The sequence below is a fragment of the Salmo trutta genome, chromosome 16 (genome assembly GCF_901001165.1).
Source record: "Salmo trutta chromosome 16, fSalTru1.1, whole genome shotgun sequence".
Classification (NCBI taxonomy): Eukaryota; Metazoa; Chordata; class Actinopteri; order Salmoniformes; family Salmonidae; genus Salmo; species Salmo trutta.
This window is the reverse complement of record NC_042972.1, coordinates 33,605,194-33,630,568: the sequence shown is the minus strand read 5'-3', so window position 1 is coordinate 33,630,568 and position 25,375 is coordinate 33,605,194. Positions and strand designations below refer to the sequence as shown.

General features: G+C 42.9%; 2 protein-coding genes across 6 annotated transcripts in view; both read left to right on the top strand.

Moving 5' to 3' along the window:
* The window catches only part of LOC115150611 (S-adenosylhomocysteine hydrolase-like protein 1), a 62,645-nt gene extending 55,003 nt beyond the window's left edge, over positions 1–7,642 (top strand). For both annotated transcript variants that reach the window (XM_029694074.1, XM_029694075.1), the window contains exons 9-17: positions 1,816–1,879; positions 2,220–2,308; positions 2,626–2,696; positions 2,899–2,993; positions 3,178–3,276; positions 3,354–3,422; positions 4,081–4,159; positions 6,794–6,914; positions 7,106–7,642. In XM_029694074.1, coding sequence (XP_029549934.1) covers positions 1,816–1,879; positions 2,220–2,308; positions 2,626–2,696; positions 2,899–2,993; positions 3,178–3,276; positions 3,354–3,422; positions 4,081–4,159; positions 6,794–6,914; positions 7,106–7,112 — 694 coding nt within the window. In that variant the 3' untranslated portion in view covers positions 7,113–7,642. The remainder of the gene's footprint in view (positions 1–1,815; positions 1,880–2,219; positions 2,309–2,625; positions 2,697–2,898; positions 2,994–3,177; positions 3,277–3,353; positions 3,423–4,080; positions 4,160–6,793; positions 6,915–7,105) is intronic.
* A 5,907-nt stretch (positions 7,643–13,549) lies between these two features.
* On the top strand, positions 13,550–24,721 carry LOC115150610 (striatin-interacting protein 1 homolog). Of its 4 annotated transcripts, none has more exons than XM_029694073.1 (21): positions 13,550–13,698; positions 14,493–14,562; positions 14,660–14,734; positions 14,828–14,962; positions 15,111–15,231; positions 15,371–15,439; positions 15,523–15,629; positions 15,721–15,848; positions 15,962–16,144; positions 16,280–16,500; positions 16,653–16,718; positions 18,811–18,874; positions 21,060–21,131; positions 21,248–21,322; positions 21,429–21,526; positions 21,610–21,736; positions 21,914–22,014; positions 22,120–22,186; positions 22,384–22,488; positions 22,606–22,810; positions 23,025–24,721. In XM_029694073.1, exons 1-21 carry the CDS (start codon positions 13,588–13,590, stop codon positions 23,270–23,272), a joined length of 2,448 nt encoding a protein of 815 aa, XP_029549933.1. In that variant the 5' UTR covers positions 13,550–13,587; the 3' UTR covers positions 23,273–24,721. The 4 variants fall into 4 exon arrangements, with proteins under 4 accessions (XP_029549933.1, XP_029549931.1, XP_029549930.1 ...); XM_029694071.1 differs by having other exon boundaries at positions 23,022–24,721; XM_029694070.1 differs by having other exon boundaries at positions 14,493–14,734.
* Positions 24,722–25,375: the final 654 nt, after the last annotated feature.

Here is a 25,375-nt window from a genome sequence, read left to right as displayed (position 1 = left end):
AAAAACTAAAGCAGGAAGTACCAGTGACTCGGTCAATACTGAAGTGGTCAGATGACACGGATGCTACGCTACAGGACTGTTTTTCTAGCATAGACTGGAATATATTCTGTGATTCATCTAATGGCATTGAGAAGTATACCACCTCAGTCTCCGGCTTCATCAATAAGTGCATCGACGACGTCGTCCCCACAGTGACCGTACGTACATATCCCAACCAGAAGCCATGGGTTACAGGCAACATCCGCATCGAGCTAAAGGCTAAAGCTGCTGCTTTCAAGGAGCGGGACACTAATCCGGAACAAATCCCGCTATGCCCTCAGACAGGCAGTGTCAATACAGGACTAAGATTGAATCCTAATACACGGGCTCTGACGCTCGTCAGATGTGGCAGGGCTTGCAAACTATTACTGACTTCAAAGGGAAACCTAGCCACGAGCTGTCTAATGATGCGAGCCCACCAGGCGAGCTAAATGCCTTTTTATGCTCGCTTTGATGCAAGCAACACTGAAGCATGCATGAGAGCACTCTGGAAGGACTGTGTGATCACGCTCTCCGTAGCCGATGTGAGCAAGACCTTTAAAAAGGTCAAAATTCACAATGTCGCGGGCCAGACTGATTACCAGGGCATGTACTCAGAGCATGCGCGGACCAACTGGCAAGTGTCTTCACTGACATTTTCAACCTCTCCCTTACCGAGTGTGTAATACCTACATGTTTAAACAGACCACAATAGTCCCTGTGCCCAAGAATGCAAAGGTAACCTGCTTAAATGACTACCGCCCCGTAGCACTCACGTCAGTAGCCATGAAGCGCTTTGAAAGGCAGGTTCACATTACCAATGAACTAACACACCAAGACAGTCGTGACGAGGGCACGACAACACCTTTTCCTCAAAGTTCTACAGCTGCACCATTGAGAGCATCCTGACCGGTTGCATCACCGCCTGGTATGGCAACTGCTCGACATCCGACCGTAGGGCGCTACAGAGGGTAGTGCGTACGCCCCAATACGTCATTGAGGCCAAGCTTCCTGCAATCCAGGACCTATATACTCGGCGGTGTCAGAGGAAAGCCCCATAAATTGTCAAAGATTCCAGCCACCCTAGTCATAGACTGTTTTCTCTGCTACCGCCTGGCAAGTGGTACCGGAGCGTCAAGCATAGGTCCAAAAGGCTCCTTAACAGCTTCTACCCCCAAGCTATAAGACTGCTGAACAATTAATCAAATGACCACCCGGACTATTTACACTGCTACTCGCTGTTTATTATCTATGCATAGTCACTTTACCACTACCTACATGTACAAACTACCTCGACTAACCTGAACCCTCACATGTTGACTCGGTACCAGTACCCCCTGTATATAGCCTCGTTTTTGTTATGTAATTTTATTGTTACTTTTTATTATCTTTTTTATTTTAGTAAATGTTTGTATTTAGTAAATATTTTCTTAACTCTATTTCTTGATCTGTTGTTGGTTAAGGGCTTGTAAGTAAGCATTTTACGATAAGGTAAACCTGTTGTATTTGCCACAAATACAATTTGATTTGATATACTCAAGTCCTGTTCTGCTGAATTTTTCCCCAAGGCAAAATATGATGCATTTTCAGTGTCCCAACCAAAGCATCTCTGGCCTGTGTAAGCCAATAAATCGGGGTAACAACATGGCCTGTGTGGCCTCCAGTGACCTGGGAAATTGCTTTTATAGACGGCTACTGCCCATTTCACTCAACCTGGGGTTTTAACACACCACAGAAAGGCTGACATCCTGAATCCTATTGTTTCCCCTGTCTCTGTCTCCATGTTTCTGTCTGCAGCCTGAAGAGGACCACAGATGTGATGTTTGGAGGAAAGCAGGTTGTTGTCTGTGGTTATGGAGAGGTAAGGAGGTTTCATAATGTACATCTAGTTCTGTTTGAATAGTCAGTCTTTTCCGGCTATGCTAAACCTGCTATAATGAGAATATGTGCACTCAGTGTAATGATTATCACCTGTACAGTACATATTAGTACATCAATATACGTAAGAGTTCAATGCCATCTCATGCTAAGTCATTGTGTATTTAGTCTAATGTAATCCTCCTCTAAAGAGTCTAATGTGGACGTCAAGGTTTACCAGTATGCATGTTCTGTAGTGGGTAATTTGTGGCCTTTTCTGTTTATCAAGGTCAATGTGATGTGGTCATATTATGTAATGCTAATGCAATGTGCTCTCTCTGCAGGTTGGGAAAGGTTGCACTGCCGCACTGAAAGCCATGGGATCCATCGTCTACGTCACAGAGATTGATCCCATCTGCGCCCTGCAGGCCTGGTGAGGGACAGCAAGTAGGAAGCTGGAAGTCCCAAATGTTAAGCACTGCTGACCCAGAGAAATGACACAATAACGTGGCCCTGTCCTGCTCTGAGAGAAACCTTTGAAACATAAAATACTCCAGCAAAATATAAATGGAAAACCTGAGCTGGCTTTTATAATTCAGGATAAAATTATAGAAACCAGACAGCAATTTATTAAACGTTTGAATATAAAAATAAGCCTTATTATTTGAATGGCACTTTACTGTAGGCAGAGCACTTGTCTCTCCCCCTCGGTTCTGACTAACCGCTCTTTCCCCATGTGTGTCTTAACAGCATGGACGGCTTCAGGGTGGTCAAGCTGAACGAGGTCATCCGCCAGGTGGACGTCATCATCACATGCACTGGTAAACAACATCAAACTACTGTGTTTATGTAATCAATAGTGATATTATTTTGGACAATTATATATGATTTGTAAAAAAATATATATATATATATATATATATACACACTCGTCATGGCCCTTTGCATCACCTAATCACCCTGAGGGTTTGTGCTAAGCCCTATATGGAGGTTTTAGACTGGTGTTCTTCTCTGGTCTCCTAGGGAATAAGAACGTGGTGACCAGGGACCAGCTGGACCGCATGAAGAACGGCTCCATCGTGTGCAACATGGGACACTCCAACACTGAGATTGACGTGGTGAGGAACTTTGACAAACCAATTTGTTGCTACAGTAAAACGTAAAAATCAAGGGAGGGTATCTTTGAAGTTTCTTGGAATATGAAGTTTGTGATGATTTAAAATGTACTGCATATTTAGACTTTTAGTAGTGTGAGTGCGTAGTGTGTTTCCATGACCCTTGTGTGTGTGACCTGCTAACCAGGCGAGCCTGCGGACCCCAGAACTGACCTGGGAGAGAGTGCGCTCTCAGGTGGACCACGTCATCTGGCCTGACGGAAAGAGGGTCATCCTGCTGGCCGAGGTGGGAAGTTACACATACACACACGCATGCACATATACTCCCACATAGCAAATTACACGTTTGTGTGTCTTCCTCAGGGTCGTCTTCTGAACCTCAGCTGCTCCACAGTTCCCACCTTCGTCCTGTCAATCACAGCCACGACCCAGGTAAAAGACACTCCCCACAGTAGCTAACAACCAGACAGAGTAGTGCTGCAGAAAGCAGCAGGTAATACAGACCCTCACTGCCTCTTCCAACCCCACACTAGCTACCAGATAGAAGAGTCTATGGGTTATTATGTGGTCTATTCCCTCCCAGAATTAGGCCACCATGGTAGATGATAAGAGTGTGCCTTGACCTCAGTGTCATCTCTAATAATAAACCTCCGGGGGGGGAATGGCTAAGGAGGGCTTATCTGATCTGAACTGAACATGTCTCATGTAGATTAGATAGACTCTCAGAGCACTGTGTAGAACACCAAGCTAGGACAGGGAAGCAATGGCATAGTGTAGCCATCTCCCCTAGTGCATATTTCATTCAGTGACAATTTGTGCATCGAATAACACCTTTCATTTGGCACATTAAGAAAAGTACATTTACATGCACAGCTGTATATTTAGACTGCTGTCATGGCGTTTCTAAAAAGGTTCAGTGGTTATTCAACGGTTCCAGGAACGGTGTGGGTATTTATAAAATGTTGTTTGAATGTAAGGGGGCTCTGTGTTCACACGAGTACATTGTATAATGTGATTATTGATATGTGTCTATTCCTGAGATTGTGTGTGTATACCGATGATTGTGTATGGTGCTTCATTTCTCCTACAGGCTCTGGCCCTTATTGAGCTGTACAATGCTCCAGAGGGCCGCTACAAACAGGATGTCTACTTGCTGCCCAAGAAGATGGGTGAGTCCTTATTATATCCTCATGTGTTTGGAGCGTTACATGAGAATATAGAGATGGTGGCTGTTGTGGTGGTAGTTATAATTATTATGTTATGGTCTAGCTAGCTACACAATTCCACGCTTCAAGATTGCTTCGATCACGTGGACTGGGATATGTTCCGGATAGCATCGAACAACAACATTGATGTATACGCTGATTCGGTGAGCGAGTTTATTAGCAAGTGCATCGGTGGTGATGTACCAACAGCGACTGTTAAAACCTTCCCCAACCAGAAACCGTGGATTGATGGCAGGATTCGCACAAAACTGAAAGCGCGAACCACTGCTTTTAATCAGGGCAAGGCGACCGGAAACATGACCGAATACAAACAGTGTAGCTATTTCCTCCGCAAGGCAATCAAACAAGCTAAGCGTCAGTATGGAGATAAAGTAGAGTCGCAACGGCTCAGACACGAGAGGTATGTGGCAGGGTTTACAGTCAATCACGGACTACAAAAAGAAAACCAGCCCGTCACGGACCCCAATGTCTTGCTCCCAGAAAAAATAAACAACTTCCTCGCTCGCTGAGAGGACAATACAGTGCCACCGACATGGCCCGCTACCAAAACCTGCGGACTCTCCTTCACCGCAGCCAACGTGAGTAAAACATTTAAACGTGTTAAGCCTCGCAAGGCTGCCAACCCAGAAGGCATCCCCAGCCACGTCCTCAGAGCATGCGCAGACCAGCTGGCTGGTGTGTTTATAGACATGTTCAATCAATCCCTATCCCAGTCTGCTGTTCCCACATGCTTCAAGAGGGCCACCATTGTTCCTGTTCCCAAGAAAGCTAAGGTAACTGAGCTAAATGACTATCGCCCCGTAACAATTACTTCCGTCATCATGAAGTGCTTTGAGAGACTAGTCAAGGACCATATCACCTCCACCCTACCTGACACCCTAGACCCACTCCAATTTGCTTACTGCCCCAATAGGTCCACAGACGACACAATCACACTACATAATGCACACTGCCCTAACCCATCTGGACAAGAGGAATACCTATGTAAGAATGCTGTTCATAGACTACAGCTCAGCATTTAACAACATAGTACCCTCCAAACTCGTCATTAAGCTCGAGACCCTGGGTCTCGACCCCGCCCTGTGCAACTGGGTCCTGGACTTTCTGACTGGCCACCCCCAGGTAGTAAGGGTAGGAAACATCATCTCCACCCCGCTGATCCTCAACACTGGGGCCCCATAAGGGTGCATTCTCAGCCCTCTCCTGTACTCCCTGTTCACCCATGACTGCGTGACCATGCACGCCTCCAACTCAATCATCAAGTTTGCAGACAACACTACAGTTAGGCTTGATTACCGACAACGACGAGACAGCCTACAAGGAGGAGGTGAGGGCCCTTGGAGTGTGGTGTCAGGAAAATAACCTCACACTCAATGTCAACAAAACAAAGGAGATGATCGTGGACTTCAGGAAACAGTAGAGGGAGCAGCCCCCTATCCACATTGACGGGACAGTAGTGGAGAAGGTGGAAAGTTTTAAGTTCCTCGGCATACACATCACGGACAAACTGAAAAGGTCCACCCACACAGACAGCGTGGTGAAGAAGGCGCAGTGGCGCGCGTCTCTTCAACCTCAGGAGGCTGAAGAAATTTGGCTTGTCACCAAAAACACTCACAAACTTTTACAGATGCACACTCGAGAGCATCCTGTCGGGCTGTATCACCGCCTGGTACGGCTACTGCTCCGCCCACTACCGCAAGGCTCTCCAGAGGGTAGTGGGGTCTGCACAACGCATCACCGGGGGCAAACTACCTGCCCTCCAAGACACCTACACCACCTGATGTCACACGAAGGCCAAAAACATCAAGGACAACAACCACCTGAGCCACTGCCTGTTCACCCCGCTATCATCCAGAATGCGAGGTCAGTACAGGTGCATCAAAGCTGGGACCGAGAGACTGAAAAACAGCTTCTATCTCAAGGCCATCAGACTGTTAAACAGCCATCACTAACATTGAGTGGCTGCTGCCAACATACTGACTCAAATATCTAGCCACTTTAATAATAAATGTAACACTAGCCACTTTAAACAATGGCACTTTATATAATGTTTACATACCCTACACTAATCATCTCATATGCATATACTGTACTCTATACCATCTACTGCATCTTGCCTATGCCGTTCGGCCATCGCGCATCCATATATTTATATGTACATATTCTTATTCATTCCTTACACTTGTGTGTATAAGGTAGTTGTTGTGAAATTGTTAGATTACTTGTTAGATATTACTGCATGGTCGGAACTAGAAGCACAAGTATTTCGCTACTCTTGCATTAACATCTGCTTACCATGTGTATGTGACCAATAAAATTTGATTTGACAGCACGCAGCAATTCCTGCTCTAGCTGTTTAATCACTCCCTCTGAGTGTGTGGACATAATGATACTGTTTCACAAGTGCTTGTTTTGGACAAGCTGTTCAAACCACGTCGACTGGTTTCTGAGGCCCTACTTATGCCCTCTGATGACATGAATGAGGCATTCCGTTACGTTGACACAAATCGTTACATTGAATAAAATATAACATTGTTTATCACTTCTATAATTGTATGTGTGTTGTGATTGTCTCAGATGAGTATGTTGCCAGCCTGCACCTGCCCACCTTTGATGCCCACCTGACTGAGCTTTCAGATGAGCAGGCCAAGTACCTGGGCCTCAACAAGAATGGCCCATTCAAACCCAACTACTACAGGTACAATCATCCATCTAAGATCCCTTTAAATGACACACAAATGTCAGATTTATGTATGATTTATCTTCAATGGATCCCCACAGCCACAACATACATGTTCTCATTGGTCCAATCGAGCTAAGTAAAGATTGGTATGCTATTCAGTACAAACATTTGACTGCTAGGTTTGTGTTAATTTTTGGTATTCACAGGTATTAGCTTGCATGAACGGACCACAACTCTGCACTCCTTGACTTGGAGAAGGCCTGGATGACCAGAAGATAATGAAATCTATATTTTATTTTTTAGAGACACTGTTTTTGTTTTTGAATCAACCTCTATTCCGTCATCATCTTCAGTAAATGTTCCCCTGTTTCACTTGCTGTTTTGTGTGTTTAGTTTCACCATCAGTTCTGTAAATATACACCTCTAAGAAACCAACATGCAGGATCCCACTGGCCATTAATGACTAATTGAAAGTACAGCACTTAAACTCTGCTCTCTGCTAGAGATGTATTTTTTTTCTACAGAAGTCTGATTTCATACCCACTCCACTAGAATAGACATTTTCTTGGTGGTTTATCAGTAGTTTGATTTATGTTTATATTATTGTGCCAAATGATTGTGTAGGGAAGGGGATCGTTGTGATTGAGATTTTTATTTGTTTTCTGCATTGACATCGCTACACGCTTCTCAAATAATTACATTCCAGCCAGGGGAACAGGGAGAAATGGCCTCTACACTAGAAAGTCCCAACCGCAAAATGTTCCATTTAAAGGTCCAATGCAGCTGTTTGTATCTCAATATCTAATCATTTCTGGGTAACAATTATGTACCTTACTGTGATTTGTTTCTTTTTTTTTACTATTTTAATTGAAAGCAAACAGCTTCTTAGCAAAGAGCAATTTCTCAAGCAAGAATTTTGCTAGGACTGTCAGGGAGTGGTCTGAGTGGGGGGCGGAAAACTGAAAACTAGCTGTTATTGGCAGAAAGGTTTGGAACTCTTTCTTATTGGTCTATTGTCTAATTTACCGTCTGGTGATGTCATCAGGCAGGCCAAAACTCCATCCCACCAAAACAGGCTGAAACTTCAGGCAGTCTTTTCAAACAGCTCTTACACTAAAAGGGCATTATTGTAATTTTAACAATTTTACAGCCTTATTCCAACCTCAGTCTAGAAATTGATATATCTCAATCACAGGAAATCAAGTGTTTGACTGCACTGGGCCTTCAACACATTGTCACGTTTCCTACTGGAAACATGATACCCACATAGATGTTTATTACCAGCTGTACATTTTTCTATCTCTCTCCCTTTGAAACAGAGCTGAAATGTGATTGAATTGAAAAGATGATTACTTTGACTGACTAAACCTCCTAAGGCAGACATTTATTGTATTTTCTGTATAGTACATGTATGCATGTACAGTACAGAAATGTAGTTATCTTCACCAACACAGATACAGAAAGGTATGTGTAACCAGAAGAGTGATTATCCAATGTGGCACTGATTTTGATTGAGTCTCACATGGTTATAGGGTAATAACACTGAAATGTTTTGCATTAAAGAGTCTTATCGGACTCAAATGACAAAAGTGGAGTTGACATTTCTCCAACTCTGGTCCTAATTATGTTGAAATACCTTTATTGAAATTATTTTTAAAATATTGTAGTTGGCTGATAGTTTATTGTTACTGGTATCATTTTTTGTGTCGTGAATCCTGTTTTCTCTTAATGTTCCTAATCACCATGTTGTCCTTCTCTGTATCCATATCTGCCTGTTTTCATGTCACCATCACATGGTCACTATTGTCAGTTTTTAGCAGAAAGAAGAAACTTACACAGCCAACCAACTCTCCATAAGGGAGAGTTGTTTTTCAGTTGAGTAACATGGGACACCGAGTCCATTGAATACAGACCACATCTGTGCATACAATTTTAGTTTTTGCTGAGGTTTTCAGGCTTTTCTCTGTCCTACCATTTTAGCTGTGTGAAACGGATACTATTTTATTTGTGTATATGTTAGCTGATGCAACTGTGAGATAAAGCGCTTTCATCTTTGCACTACTTAAAGCTGTTGGGCATTACAAGCAAGGACATATGCGTGAGAAGAACATTGTTGGCGGGGTATTGGCGTCGTAACGTTGGTTACTGGTCAAGTGACAGTGCCTTGTGACTCATCTGCTACTGTACATATTCATCACTTGTAGGATTATGTCCGTCTGCTCTCTTCCTCTTTGGAAGCTGTCCAACAGTGTTCTGATTCTGCAATATAATCGCTGTGCACAAAGATGTGCATAAATCTAGTGGTTTCTTATAAAGATTTGTACTTATTGGGGGGGGGGGGGGGGGGGGGGTGCCAAAACTGCTTGATGTGTCAACATTTTAAAGTTACTTCCATTGTGAGTTAACAAAGTACTTTGAATTCACTTGTTTTGTACATACCATTGTTTTTGAAAGTACAGTACATTTTTCAATTTCTTCCCTTGGGTATTGTCTGTATAGCACTACCAAAAGCATGCCATGAAGTAAAATGACTCAATCTCCCAGAATTCCTTTACATGCACTGCATTGATTACAATGCCTCTATCAAATTCAGTTTTAGTTAAATTAATCTTCCATATTTTTTATTCATTCATACTGTCATAATGATAAGGACTAGCCGGATGTCCTAATATCTGACAAATAGTCAGTTTATGAAACATTGTCTAACAGGAGAGAGTTCTTATCTGACTAGTTCTCAAGTCCAGGGTCATTTGGCTGTTGTATGCAACAGTGCTCTGCAATTTCACTTCAACTGACATAAATAGTGAAGAACTCTTGTGACATATATTTATTATGCTTATGTGATTGATTTGTAATCATTTTTAATAATTTCATCTCGAAAATACCATATACCAAGTGACAAGTTTCACTTGTTGACAACCGTGTTCAAAATCAAGTGATGCGTGAGGAGCTGAAATGTTGACCCTTTATTATTTGAAGCAAGGATCACTGAGACAAACATGATGCGAGAATCGCTTATGTATCTCTGGTTTCGACAAAACTAACTTTTTACCTTAGGATTTTTATTTGAGCTTTGCAAATGAAATCATAGTGTTAGATTATACAGTACTATGTATTATTTTTCTGTGTATTATTTGGTGTAGTCTGGCTGAGTCAATTCAAATTGATTTACTTGAATGCACTCTGATGCTGTTATTTCTGTTTCTGCTTTCTGTTGGTTGATGTATACCTATCCCTTTAATAAACGTTTCTGTGTTTGAATTAAACTGCTAGTGCAAAAATGTTCAAGTCATTCTTTACCAAGTGTGATGTTAAGTCCCATTTCTGTAACTAACTGTATGGGGGTTTTCCACTTACAGTGAGGGGAAAAAAAGTATTTGATACCCTGCTGATTTTGTATGTTTGCCCACTGACAAAGAAATTATCAGTCTATAATTTTAATGGTAGGTTTATTTGTACAGTGAGAGACAGAATTGTAAAAAAATCCAGAAAAATGCATGTCAAAAATGTTTAAAATGATTTGCATTTTAATGATGGAAATAAGTATTTGACCCCTCTGCAAAACATGACTTAGTTGCAAAACCCTTGTTGGCAATCAGAGGACAGACCCCACAGGCCTGGAGAATAGGACCTGAATCTGCTTTGTATCATTTAAAACATCTGTGAAGTGCAGAGTACCCAGCCTGAGTTGGGTTTCCCAAAAGCATCTTAGCACTAAGATCATCTTATATCCATTTAATTTAAATGGAATTAAGACGACCTTAGTGCTACAATGCTTTTGGGAAACCCAGCCCTGGTCTCATAGACTATACATAACATAGTAAACATATATCCGAGACACTTAAATTAGAATGTTAAGTTTGGTATGGTTACATAGAATCCGGGACACTGAAATTAGTGGCCAAAAACTAAAGTTGGGTGATTGGTCGGGGTGGGCGTATAACGCAAACATCTAGCAACCCAAAGGTTGCATTTTATCTAATTAGTAACTTTGCAACTACTTACTAATTTTTAGCTACTTTGCATGTTAGCTAACTCTAACCCTTCAACCTAACTCATAACCTTAACCCTAACCCCTAGCCTAGCTAATGTTAGCCACCTAGCTAATATTAGCGTTAGCCACAATATCATATCATTTTTCAAATTCGTAACATATTGTATGATTTGCAGTTCGTAACATATCATACAAATTGAATGATGGACATCCACAAAATAAATACATAGCATACGAAACTTAACATATACTAATTTGGGAATACCGGATTTACATTTACTATGCTACGTCTACCCCTGAGTCCAGGTTGGAGTACCATCAAAGTCCTGCAGCACAGATATTGCCACCCACATCATCAGGTCGACAAGTGCCATCCATGCTGGTGGATCCCTCTCCCTCAGGGGAGTCTGCAGGGTTGGCTCCAACGCTGAGAATCACTGGTGACAATTTCCACCACCTTCCAAGATGCACTCTGTAGATGGAGGCTGGGAAGTAGGTCAAGTCACTGTTGTTGTCCTCAATGGCCTTGGAGTAAGCTTCTGGAGGAAAAACCAATTGGTTCGCTTTGAGTCACAGTCTGCTCTCTGCTTGTAGTATTTATGCTACAGCAAGACAGAAAATAAAGGTCACAAGTTCAGAGACCATGAATACTACAGGAAATAATGGAACTTATAGCTAATAATGGGGGGGGGGGGGGGGGGGGGGGGGTTGGGGGGGGGGGTGGGGGGGGGGTTGTACTGAATATGTGTAGCACAGGCAGCCGGTGGTACCTTAATTGGGGAGAATGGGCTCTTAGTAATGGCTGGAATGGAATTACTGAAATAGTATTGAACATAAACACATGGAAACCATTCCATTCACTCCATTCCAGACATTATGAGCCGTCCTCCACTCAGCAGCCTCCTGTGATGTGTAGGGGTTTCTTCTCCTTTTCCATTTTTTTTGTGATAAAAATGTTCAATTCACACTCCGACCTGTAAAAGGCAGCAATACGTAAGAAAGCCTGCGTCGAGGAAGAGATTGCTGAGAGTGTGAGTCATGACGCAGAGGCGGAAGAATGGGAAGAAAGGCTCCAGGCTCAAACTTGTCTTTCGAATAAATACCTAATGGTGTTAAAGAGTACAAAACAACTACTGAGTGTGAGTTCCTGTCTCCTGTTACAGGTGACCATGGAGGGAGTGACATCCCACTGGGCACACATTGTTTGAATCAATGTTGTTTCCACATAATTTTGATGAAATTACATTGAACCAATGTGGAATAGACTCTGAATTGACATCTATGCCCAGTGGGTTGGAGTTTCGAAGTGAGCTTGACCAGGGTGAAGTAGAGACTTCCAATATTTGCCCTGAGGAGCAGGGCACCGCTCAAAGGAGTGATCAGTGGGGTGGCATTGAGTGTAGAGGTGGTTAAGATGAGAAATAATATTCCTGGTGTTTGTGATGCCTGCCGTTTGGTGAGACACAGACCCGGTGAAAATAGTGAGACAGAGAATACGCTGTCTGTCTTGTTGAGCTTTGATATGGACTTTCTACCTGATAAGGTCAGGCTAGGGTATATTAGCTATTCGGTGATGGTGTTTGTTCCGAACCCACTACGATGCTTTAAGTGCCAAGGATTCGGACATGTGGCAGCAGTATGTAGAAGGGAGATTCCACAATGTGGAAAGTGTGCAGGAGGGCATAGTTAGAGGGAGTGTGAAGTATAGGTCTTCTCGGGTCAAAACAATTGGACCCGGATCCGAGAACAATCAGACCCGAACCCAATATAAAAAAAAGGGGGACCCAGACTCGAACGGACCAGAGAACATTCAGATCCAAACTCGAACGGATCCGACGACAACCAGACCTAGGCCAAAACCGTACCCTAACGGGTCTAAACAAGACCCGAGGAACCAAAAAAATTATGTTTATCAGCCTAGTTGCTCTTCTGGTTAACAAATATGTCTTTATTTGTTGGTTAGGTCTTCTAGAAGTCAATAAATTCACCTTATTCACATAAAATAAATTTGCTATAGGCTATGCAGAGCTGTGGTCGGGTCCATTTGTGTCCACTCAGGTCTATCAGCTAGTTACATAGACCCGAGACCTGATGACAATCAAACAGGACCCGACCCGGACCCAGGGAAAAATTATTTTCGGGTCTTGGCATTCGGGTTTGGGTTGACCTTTAGTGTGAAGTTGGGGTTGAGAAATCACTGTGTGTAAACTGTGGGGGTGCCCATACAACTGTACAAAGTGCCTTGTATGAGAGAGACACATTGAGATGGCCAGAGTTTGAGTGGGGAAAAATATTTCATATGCTGAGGCAGTAAGGAGAGTAGAGAATAGCTCAAGGATGAGGGATTCGACTAGGAGCCCCCCAGTGAGTAGGCCTGAAGAGAAAGATCCAGAGAAGATCGGTTTTTATTAAGGATGGATTTCTTGTGTTTATAGCCATAGTGATCAACTGCACTGCACTGATGGAGCAGAAATTGATGTGGTAGTTGCAGCAGCATAAAAATATTGGTGTGTGAGAGATTTAGAGCACAAGATCTACATGGAGTTTTGAGAGAAGGGGTTCCAACCTGCAAAAGGCAGCAGTACTCAACACAGTGCCTAGTCGGCCGGAAATTCACACGAAGAAGAAGAAAGTCTGCGTCTAGTCAGCCGGAAAGCCACACGAAAAAGGAAAACTTTGATTGGTCAATCAAACATGGACGTTGGTGGTAATGGTGGTGGATCGATTGTTAACAGTAAACAGAGGGCTATGTTACCCAACAAAAGTAGGGGTGAATTTGTCCGTAATCAAAGAAAAGACTCGGAGGTAAGGACAAAAAAAATACTGGTTTACTGTATTACGTTCTGCATCATAAATGAATGTTTTGTGCTAGCAACAAGCCGAACGGTAGCTAGCAACTAGCTTCGTTAGCCGATACATGCTAACTAGATATTTATTTATCCCCTGGTCCGTTTTCACCCATTACAACTGTTCTGATGGCCAACAGTAAGCTAGTCAATAATTGTGGCTCGCTTTCAGAATTGTTAACCCTGAACACGGAACTGCCACTTGTCCAACGCTACCTGTTAACGTTAGCTAGCTAGGTAACGTTTGCTACAGTAGCTATGGACGCTAAATAGCTAGCTATAGCTATCCAGCTTCTGTTTAAATATAGCTTAAGCCTTATGCTATTCAGAACTCGTTACTGTAGTAGATATACACTGAGTGTACAAAACATTTATCTCTCGTACAGGGCACTTCGGATCCCTAATACCCCCCCCCCCCCCCCCCCCCCCAATTTCTCGGGCTCAAGGTGTCTAAAGCGTACAACAGGGATGCTTGCCCATGTTAACTCCAATGCTTCCCACAGTTGTGTATGTCTATAAAGCCAATGGCATCTCTTGACATTAAGTACCCTTGATCCTACAATCTACTATGAGTTCACTATATTGAATACTGTCAAGTCCAAATGCAATGGACTTGCCCCATCTGGCTGCAAACTTAAAACAATATTCCCCAAAATAAAAAGACTATGGACATTGGAATGTGCCCACATTTTCTTCTCTTTGTGGTCCGAAATAGCAAAACAGTAGTGTATTTTTGTCTGTGCTCCAACATAGGGCTTCTCTGAGTCTCCAGACCTCGAGTTTGAGTATGCAGATACAGACAAGTGGTCTGCTGAACTGTCAGGTGAGGTATTTCTGGACAACCTCCTTTATAATTTTTTTAAACAGTGACCTCTATGACATATTCTCTTGTGAATTTGGTGCCTACTTATCTTCTCCAGAGCTATACAGTTACACTGAAGGACCAGAATTTCTTCTCAACAGAAAATGCTTTGAGGAGGAATTCCGAATTCATGGTACATACCTTATCGACTTGAATGCATTGTCTTCCTCCAGTGTGCTTATATAGTACCCCTGACTGAGTGTGTTTTGTTCCTGCCCTGTCTCAGTGTCTGATAAGAAATGGACTGAGCTGGACGTGGCTCAACACAGAGCTCACGCCATGCGTCTACTGGACGGCCTGGAGGTGATCACCAGGGAAAAGAGGCTGAAGGTGGCCAGGGCCATCCTTTACATGGCTCAGGGTAGGTCATCAGCACTCAAGGCTTTAGCAGCATGAGTTGACTAAGGAAGCCTGTGAAGAGGTAGCTGTTGCTATAGGTTTTTATAGTGAGGCAGCCAGCAAACAATGTTTCAGCACTTAAGTCATGTTTCATATCTGTGGCTCTACAGGGACATTTGCAGAATGCAGCTCTGAGGCACAAGTGCAGCACTGGATGAGGTACAACATCTTCCTGCTGCTGGATGTTGGCACCTTCACTGCTCTGGTGGAGCTGCTCAACATGGAGGTTGAGTAAGTTGGAACTACAAATCAGTGAGATGTCATTGTTTTTGGGAAGAGTTTCTTTGCTATACAAAATGTCAAAATCAGGTAGCTGATTCTTATTTCACTCCTCTTCACCCCTCTCTCTCCTCTGCTTCTTTGCTCTCAGTAACAGTGCTGCCTGTAGCAGTGCAGTCAGAAAGCCAGCAATCTCCTTGGCTGACAGCACAGACCTCAGGTAAGATTACACACTGACTTTCCTGCAGCTCATTATAGTTATGCACCAGTGTATTGGAGTCCTCTGATGCTAGTGTTCCTCAGGGTGCTGCTCAACATCATGTATCTGATGGTGGAGACCATCCAGCAGGAGGACCCAGCTGACTCACCTGAGTGGAGGGCCACAAGGGAGACCTTTAAAACAGAGCTGGGTAAGAGTGTGTGTTTCTATTAGATATAAGGGTTTTGTAGAGGAGTAATTTTGGACTGTAGTCTTTGCTCTTTCCGCTCTCTCTCTCCCAGGCTCTCCTCTGTACAACAACGAGCCCATCTCTGTCATGCTTTTTGGCATGGTGACCAAGTTCTGCAGTGGCCACGCACCCCACTTCCCCATGAAGAAGGTTCTTCTGCTGCTGTGGAAGAGCATACTGGTGAGAGAGGGATTTTATCTTATTTAGCTAATTTTGGCTATTGTGTTAGCCAGGTACTTTTGTCTGGCATATATATTTCTCTCTTTTACAACATGTCTTCTCCTCTGCTCCAGTTCACCCTCGGGGGGTTTGAACAGCTCCAGACCATTAAGGTGCATAAGCGAGAGCAGCTGCGCTTGCCACCTCTCCCAGAGGACAGCATTCGGGTCATCAGGAGCATGAGGGCAGCCTCGCCTCCAGCTTCCGCCTCTGACCTCATCGAACAGCAGCAGAAACGGGCACGCCGTGAACACAAGGTAACCTCTACCGTGCCTGAATGAAATCTCAATGCAAGGCAACAAAGTGAAGGCAACCCCCTGTTTGACACCTGCTCAATGTAACATTGTCAGGCTCATTTGAAAAGTACCCTTCAACCCTTTCCTCTCCATTAGTCCCTGACAAAACAGGACAACCTGGATGCCTTCAATGAGAAGGACCCCTACAAGTCAGATGACCCTCGTGAAGATGAGGATGACAACGATGACAATGACAACTCCATGGAAGTGGAGCCTTTTCCCATGGAGCGGGATGAAGTCATGCCCCCGCCCATCCCACACCCCCCCTCAGAGAGGGTGAACTTCCCCAAGGGGCTGCCCTGGGCCCCCAAAGTCAGGTACGGTACGGTGCGGGGCTGAGGGAGACCTCAAGAAGACCATTTGCTACAGATTAGTGCTATGTCTTTAGATGTACTTTGTGGTTTTATGTTTCTTGTATAATGTGCCTAATAGTGTATGACAATTTTTTTTGTTTTGTTTGCTTTTACAGGGAAAAGGACATAGAACATTTCCTGGAATCAAGTAGAAGCAAATTTATTGGCTATACGCTTGGAAAGTAAGTTCAGTTGGTGTCTCTTATTTTTTTCATTTAACGATGCACTAAGCAGAAATCGCTCCGCCATTTCCAGGTTGCTAAAATTCAAATTGTTAAAAAATTAGGTTATGTGACAAAACAAACAAGTAAAGTGTAGAAAATTATTGTTCCCTCTAAACCGCTGTGAAGTATCTTTTCCATAACCAGAAATATATTATTTTCAGCTGGTTGAAGCTGGTGTACAAAACCGAAGGTAAAAGATGAAAAAACAAAACTTGAGAACGGGGAAGTATAGAAACCGCTTCTTAGACTTGCTTTCAATGAGAATGACAGATCTATAACACTTTTCTATGTGAATTTGGTTGGGTCGCCCAAAAGGATACTTCGGGATTTTGGCAACGAGGCCCTTTATCTACTTACCCACAGTCAGATGAACTCGTGGATACCATTTTTATGTTTCTGTGTTTGAAGGAAGTTGCTAACTAGCTCTAGCGGAAACCATAGACTTCCAGTCATTGCACTAACGCTAGTCAGCATTGGCTCGTGAAACTACCTCTTAACTTCCTACATACTGGATGCAGATAAATGATATCCACAAGGTCATTGCCCAAATCTTGAAGTATCCCTTTAACCTGTCTGGGAACCCCACCCTAGTCAACAGCCAGTGGAATCGCGTCGCGCGAAATACAAATACCTCATAAATGCTATAACTTCAATTTCTCAAACATATGACTATTTTACACCATTTTATAGACACACCTCTCCTGAATCGAACCACGTTGTCCGATTTCAAAAAGGCTTTACAGCAAAAGCAAAACATTAGATTATGTTAGGAGAGTACCCTGCCAAAAATAATCACACTGCCATTTTCAAAGCAACTAGCATGCATCACAAATACCCAAAACACAGCTAAATGCAGCACTAACCTTTGACAATCTTCATCAGATGACACTCCTAGGACATCATGTTACACAATATTTATATATAAAAACAGCATTTTACATCGGCGCGTGACGTTCAGAAAATATTTTCCCTCAAATGCTTCCGGTGAATCAGCGCTACAATTTACAAAATTACTATTCGAAAACATTGTTAAAATGTAATATTGTCATTCAAAGAATTATAGATTAACATCTCGTGAATGCAACCGCATTGCCAGATTTAAAAATAACTTTACTGGGAAATCACACTTTCCAATAAACAAGGTGCTATGCTCAGAAAAATAGGCTAGGCGATACAGGTTAGCGCCATCTTGGAACCATCTAAAATCAAATATACTATTGTAAATATTCCCTTACCTTTGATTATCTTCATCAGAAGGCACTTCCAGGTCCACAACAAATGTAGTTTTGTTCGAAAAAGTGAATAATTTATGTCCCAATAGCTCCTTCTTGTTAGCGCGTTCCGAAGGCTACTCATAATGTACTGAAGCGCGCGGGACTTGTCGTCACGAATGTGCAAAAAATATATATTTACGTTCGTTCAAACATGTCAAATGTTGTATAACATAAATCTTTAGGGCCTTTTTCAATCAGAGCTTCAATAATATTCAAGGCGGACAATTGCATTGTCTTACTAAATGTTTCGGAACGAAAGGGTACCCCACGGGCGCCCGCGTCATAGTAGTAATGGCCCTCCCCTATGACCAACTTTCCAGGCCTCTCGTTCGGTCAGTTTTTACCGGAGAAGACTCAAACCACTTTGTAAAAACTGTTGACATCTAGTGGAAGCCTTAGGAAGTGCTAAATGAATCCTAACTCACGGTGTGTTTCATAGGCAAAGTGTTGAAGGTGATTCCACAAATCAGATTTCCACTTCCTGCATGGAATCTTCTCAGGTTTTGGCCTGCCATATGAGTTCTGTTATACTCACAGACACCATTCAAACACTTTTAGAAACTTTAGAGTGTTTTCTATCCAAATCTACTAATTATATGCATATTCTAGTTACTGGGCAGGAGTAGTAACCAGATTAAATCGGGTACGTTTTTTATCCGGCCGTGCAAATACTGCCCCCTAGCCCCAACAGGTTAACAGAGATTTACTATTCATCTTGAAAAGTAGTTTCTTGTCGAGGATCCTTGACCTAGATTTCATGGTTATTTGTATTGCAGTGACACAGATACAGTTGTCGGCCTACCCAGACCCATCCACGAAAGCATCAGAACATTGAAGCAGGTATTATGCAGTTCTCAACATGTCTCAAGCATTGTTAAACATGGATAGATGTTCTAGTTATTGCTTAATAATCCTGCATTGTGCCTGAAAGAGAGCGGCTCAAGTTGGGCTGGTCTGTGACTCACTGACACATTATTATTCAGAAGAATAGGGCAACCTCAGTGTCACACAATTGAGAACTTAATTTCCAGAGGATATGAGTTGGATGTGGTTCTGTACAAAGAGATATGAATGAATATATACAGATAGCAATACAATGAATGGATAATTGGATACGATAGCACAAGCAATATTATTGTTATCCCGCAAAAGTCTAAGCATTTGGTTGGGGGGGGGGGGGGGGTTCTACTAAGCTAATGTGGAATTGTTTTAATAATATGTCATACCAAGGATCATTTTGCTATTTGATTTAAGGGATTTTAATATAACGTTGAATTTTGCCTTACTGCGTTTAGCCCATAGAAACGCGTTGAATAACATTCATACATACAGTCAAAAAAGGAAGTATGTTGTAAAGTGGGACCCATATTTAACCCTTTTTTTTTTTTTTTTGCTCAAAACTACTTCCATTAATTTTTTTTAAACGGTACCGGGTTACCTTTAGACGAGTCTTGTGAAGCTTTTGGGCGTCGTAGAACAAATCAACATGTTTGTGAGAGTCTAGGCTTGCGATGGTGGGGTCAGTAGTTTGTAGCTCAAAACGTTTTGATTCTACAGACAGAAGTTTGCACATTGGCGGGACTGACTTCAGATGAGTCCCGTGACACTTGAGGCCAAATTGATTTCAACGAATTTACTGAGTTACAGTTCATATAAGGAAATCAGTCAATTGAAATAAATTCATTAGGCCCTAATCTATGAATTTCACATAACTGGGCAGGTGCGCAGCCATTGGTGGGACAGGGAGGGCATAGGTCCACCCACTGGAGAGCCTGGCCCATTCAAACAGAATGTTTTTCCCCACAAAAGGGCTTTATTACAGACCAAAATACTCCTCAGTTTAATCAGCTGTCTGGATGGCTGGTCTCAGATGATCGCGCAGGTGAAGAAGACGTGTGAAGGTCCTGGGCTGGCGTGGTTACACGTGGTTTGAGGCGGCTCATGGTACAGAATTGAACTTTAAATTCTCTGGCAACAGCTCTGGTGGACATTGCTACAGTCAGCATGCCAATTGCCCACTCTCTCAACTTGATGTAACCTTTATTTAACTAGGCAAGTCATTTATTTTGATACATCTGTGGCGTTGTGTGACAACTCCACATTTTAGTGGCCTTTTATTGTCCCCAGCACAAGGTGCACCTGTGTATTGATCATGCTGTTTAATCAACTTGATATGTCACACCTGTCAGGTGGATGAATTATCTTGGCAAATGAGAAATGCTCACTAATAGGGATGTGAACCAAATTTGAGATAAATAAGGTTTTTGGGCGTATGGAGCATTTCTGGAATCTTTTATTTCAGCTCAAGAAACATTGGACCAACACTTTACATGTTGCTTTTGTATTTTTGTTCAGTATAGCTAGTAGCACAAACCGTTCGGATGCTACAGACGTTTTTGTGAGAAGACATTTTTTTTGTGATGTGTCCTGGTCTGAGAAACACCACTGTTGCTCTGCCACCTTCCACAGCATATGCGGAAGGACGACATCGGCGGATTGAGACGCAGCCCAGGCAGAAAAACATATCTATAGCTTAAATAGACAGCTTTTTATGTAAGAATTTACATTTTTTATTATGGTAATTCGATTTCTGCGTGGACATCGTTTCTAGGAGGATAAAGTGATAGGGACGTAAGAAAAGGACTGTATAACACCTAGCACAGCTACTATGAACAACTAACTATAGACAGATTGAAACCGTAAACAGCAAACACAAGTTACAATAGTAACACCAACTCAACTCTGTCCACGCACTCCATTACACATGTCCACTTAGAGAGGAACTGAGGAGTCTCTGACCTGTGAAGGCAGAAGGGCTGTCAGGTGTCTGGCCCTCTAGCAACCTGACCCTAGCACCCTAACAATGGCCTGGTCACTGGGATTTTGAGGGGCAGGTTTATCATCCCCAGTCTCTCTGGCACTGTTGGGGGATGGGTGGAGTGAGGCGTGAGATGTGATGAGAGCGGGACCTCACCACTGGTAATGGGAATTTTCTACAGTGACAGTGTTCTCCATTTCCTTGCAGCATAAGTACATCTCTATAGCTGAGATTCAGATTGCCAAGGAGGATGAGTTTCAGAAAACTCCATTGTCAGGGGTGAGTGCCAATGCATATCACTGACCTATCACTGGGATATATGCAGGAATATTACTGTCCAAGAGAAAGGGCAACAAGTGTTTATTTTTTAAAAAAATTATTGTGTTTGTTTATAGGGGGAAGAGGATGTGGAGATGTGCTCCACTGAACTGCTATACCAGGGCATTCTTCCCAGCTTGCCTCAGTACATGGTGAGTGTGCTGCTCCTCTTGTATGCTGATGAACATAGATCTCCAGTCCATTTCTATGACCTCTAAACCCTTGGCCGAATTGACCTGTGACTCTTCTCCCTATCAGATTGCCCTGCTGAAAATCCTGCTGGCGGCAGCCCCCACCTCCAAGGCCAAGACCGACTCCATCAACATCCTGGCAGATGTGCTGCCTGAGGAGATGCCGTGAGTCAACTGTTAGTTTTGAAAGGGAGCTGTATTCAGTTGAGCTCCAATTGAAAGGGTTTGATTTGATACTGTATCTGCAGGACCACGGTGCTCCAGAGCATGAAGCTTGGTGTAGATGTTAACCGCCACAAGGAGATCATTGTTAAGGCCATCTCTGCCATCCTGCTGCTGCTTCTCAAACACTTCAAACTCAATCACATCTACCAGGTACTGGCAACGCACACTCAACCACTATCACCAAATACAGTCAAACTCTGACTTAGCCTCATCTACCAAGTATTGACGACCACTTAATAGGAGTGGTTGTTTCTCACAAGCACCTCAAACTTGTGAATGGTCTTACCTTGCCTTACCCTTCTGTTTCTTGTGGGATTTTTTCAACAGTTTGAGTACATGGCTCAGCACCTGGTGTTTGCCAACTGTATTCCTCTCATTCTCAAGTTCTTCAACCAGAACATCATGTCTTACATCACAGCCAAGAACAGGTACGTTGGTGAATTTGAACCATTTCAAGACCCAGATGATCAAGAAGTTCTGTGACCCTTTTTAGTAATCATCTCTCACCACCTTCCTCATTCTATCTCCTGCAGTATTTCTGTGCTGGACTTCCCTTACTGTGTGGTGCATGAGCTTCCGGAACTTACTGCAGAGAGTTTGGTAAGTTGCATACTCCATCCCTCACATAATTGAAATACCTATTGTAATACGAGCTGCTGAACTCAAACAAACACCAAGGAAATGTTGTTGTAGAAGGGGTGAGGGGAACACCAGGGTACCTAATGGAAGTGTTACAGTAGTCAAAGGTTGGAGGTGAGGTGTTGGTACCAATTGGTTGGTTTGTCTGCGTTCTTCAGGAGGCTGGAGACATCAACCAGTTCTGCTGGAGGAACCTGTTCTCCTGTATCAACCTGTTGAGGATTCTGAACAAGCTGACCAAGTGGAAGCACTCCAGAACCATGGTGAGGGAGAGACCCACCCACCCAAAACAATGCAGAGTTATTCTTATTCACTCGGAGAGACATCAGTCTGCGATTCTTTTAGATCATAATTTCATACCTCGCACTTCTCTCTGTCAGATGCTGGTGGTGTTCAAGTCTGCGCCTATCCTGAAGAGGGCGCTGAAGGTCAAACAGGCCATGATGCAGCTGTATGTCCTCAAGCTGCTCAAAGTGCAAACCAAGTACCTTGGCCGCCAGTGGAGGAAGAGCAACATGAAGACCATGTCTGCCATCTACCAGAAGGTCCGCCATCGCCTCAATGACGACTGGGCCTACGGTAACGGTGAGTCGCTGTCGACACAAATCGACCCAGAAAAGGGCCATTGAGTTTTTCAGTCAGTGATTGATATGATTGGGAGCCTCATATCTGCTATCATAGACGTAACTGTGAAACATTTCCCCACAATGACTGTGAACTGCTAAATGTAAGCACCCCTACGTTTGTCAAGTTACCCCATTACCCCAAGTAATGAGCTTCATTGTTTCTTTGACAGCAGACCTGGATGCGCGGCCCTGGGACTTCCAGGCAGAGGAGTGTGCTCTGCGCGCCAACATTGAGCGCTTCAACAGCCGCCGCTACGACAACAACCAGAGCAACCCTGACTTCCTGCCCGTGGACAACTGCCTGCAGAGCGTTCTGGGACAGCGTGTCGACCTGCCGGAGGACTTCCAGATGAACTATGACCTCTGGCTGGAGCGAGAGGTCTTCTCCAAGCCCATATCCTGGGAAGAGCTACTGCAATGAGAACAGGGCTGGGGTTGGGTGGTGGGAGGTGGTGCTATAAGGAGGTTTTCCAAACACCTCCCCAAGGTGGCAACAATGGTCTACATCCCCACCTCTTTAAGTGTACCTCTATAAGTGCAAATGTTGCTGAACAAGCATATCTGTTACTTAAAGACAGCATTCACAGAGCACTGCATTTGTTTGTGAAAATGATGCAGACATGAGTCCCAATAACAAACCCTATCCTTGCATTGTTGTCACCTCATGCAGAGAGGAGTAACAAGCCAGTAAGTGATATTTAGGAGGTAAAGGGTCAACAGCAAAGCCACCTTAATGTGGACCTTCTGCATTACCCTTGCACAGTTGGACCAATCATTTATAATCCCTGAATCCAGGCACTAGACCAGGGTTTCCCAAACTCTGTCCTGGGACTCCCCTGGGTACATGTTTTGTTTTTTGCCCTAGCACTACACAGCTGCTTCAAATAATCAAAGCTTGATGATGAGTTGGTTATTTGAATCAGCTGTGTAGTACTAGGGCAAAAACCAAAACGTCCAGGATCAAGTTTGGGGAAACCTTGGGGTAGATTTATCCCATGTAGAACCCTTTTTAGTTTTGAACTGGACCTTTTTTACTAGCCTTGACCAACCTCCCAGGGTGGGGATGGTAACCCTTTGTATTCCTGACTTCTTACACACTTAACCCCACTCCTGGGTGTCGGCCCAATACTTTGCCCTTCAAGCACTACAGGATCGTATGATAACCCTTAGGAACAAGTGCAAAATAAAATGTGTTCTGTTTGTAAGGGAGACAAAGATTGAGGGAAGAGTTGCTTGAGTGTGTACAGTATGTGTCTGTCTTATGGTTACTGCTTTAACCTCCTGTTGATCAGGCTTTTCAATCCCTTTTGATGTTCCATTATTACTCTACTCACTGACTGTCCATTGGCTTGTATGAATCACACACCTGTATGCAACCCAGGCGGAGACCATTTGGTTTGGTATTAAGACATTTTAATTAAATTTACAGACTAATGTTTTTAACCTAAAACAACAGGAAAACGTGCTGGTGCACTCCACAACCTGATTGAATAAGAACTTGGAAAACGTACTTTAATTGTGTGTGTGTGTGCGTGTGTGCGTGTATACAGTATGTTTGAGAGAGTGAGGAAAGAAACAAAAGGAGCCCTATGTTATTATTTGTGGTTCTCACTTAACTAGCTAACAGGTGTTTTTTACTCAAGGGAACAATTTTGCCCACCTGATAACTCCTCAGATTTAAGCTAATTTTATAGTTGCATTGTGCTTATACTCATTTGCAGCTTCTATTGTTTTTTTTGGTCTTATAATGGTTATTAAATCTAAGATGGAGAAATGAAAACATCAGATGTTGGGAAAAACCTTATTTATCATGGCTTCTGTTTTACATTGTATGACTAAAAATACTGGATTAAAAGAATGCTCCCTCTTACTCTGTCATTCTTGTTTTTGCTTTATTTATATAATTGGATAAGACTGAGCTTTCTGTCAAACATCTTGATTTATTTTCCCTTATAAACTCAGCAAAAAAAAAAGAAATGTCCCTTTTTCAGGATCATGTCTTTCAAAGATAATTTGTAAAAATCCAAATAACTTCACAGATCTTCATTGTAAATGGTTTAAACACTGTTTCCCATGCTTGTTCAATGAACCATAAACAATAAATGAACATGAACCTGTGGAATGGTCCCTAAGACACTAACAGCTTACAGACGGTAGGCAATAAGGTCGCAATTATGAACACTTAGGACACTAAAGATGCCTTTCTACTGACTGAAAAACACCAAAAGAAAAATGCCCAGGGTCCCTGCTCATCTGTGTGAACGTGGCTTAGGCATGCTGCGAGGAGGCATGAGGACTGCAGATGTGGCCAGGGCAATAAATTGCAATGTCCGCACAAATGCTTTATTTCTGAATGATGTCTGAGTGTTGGTGTGCCCCTGGCTATCTGTAAATAAAATTAAAATAAAGATTGTGCCTTCTGGTTTGCTTAATATAAGGAATTTGAAATGATTTATACTTTTACTTTTGATACTTAAGTACATTTTAACAATTAAATTTACTTTTAATACTTGGGTATATTTAA

Bases quoted from the DNA above. Each gene is read 5' to 3' on its own strand.
- LOC115150610 (XM_029694069.1), top strand. From the start codon at position 13,604: ATGGTGGTGGATCGATTGTTAACAGTAAACAGAGGGCTATGTTACCCA. The intron at 14,735-14,827 runs GTACATACCTTA...GCCCTGTCTCAG, and splicing joins GGAGGAATTCCGAATTCATG to TGTCTGATAAGAAATGGACT. The intron at 14,963-15,110 runs GTAGGTCATCAG...GTGGCTCTACAG, and splicing joins CATCCTTTACATGGCTCAGG to GGACATTTGCAGAATGCAGC.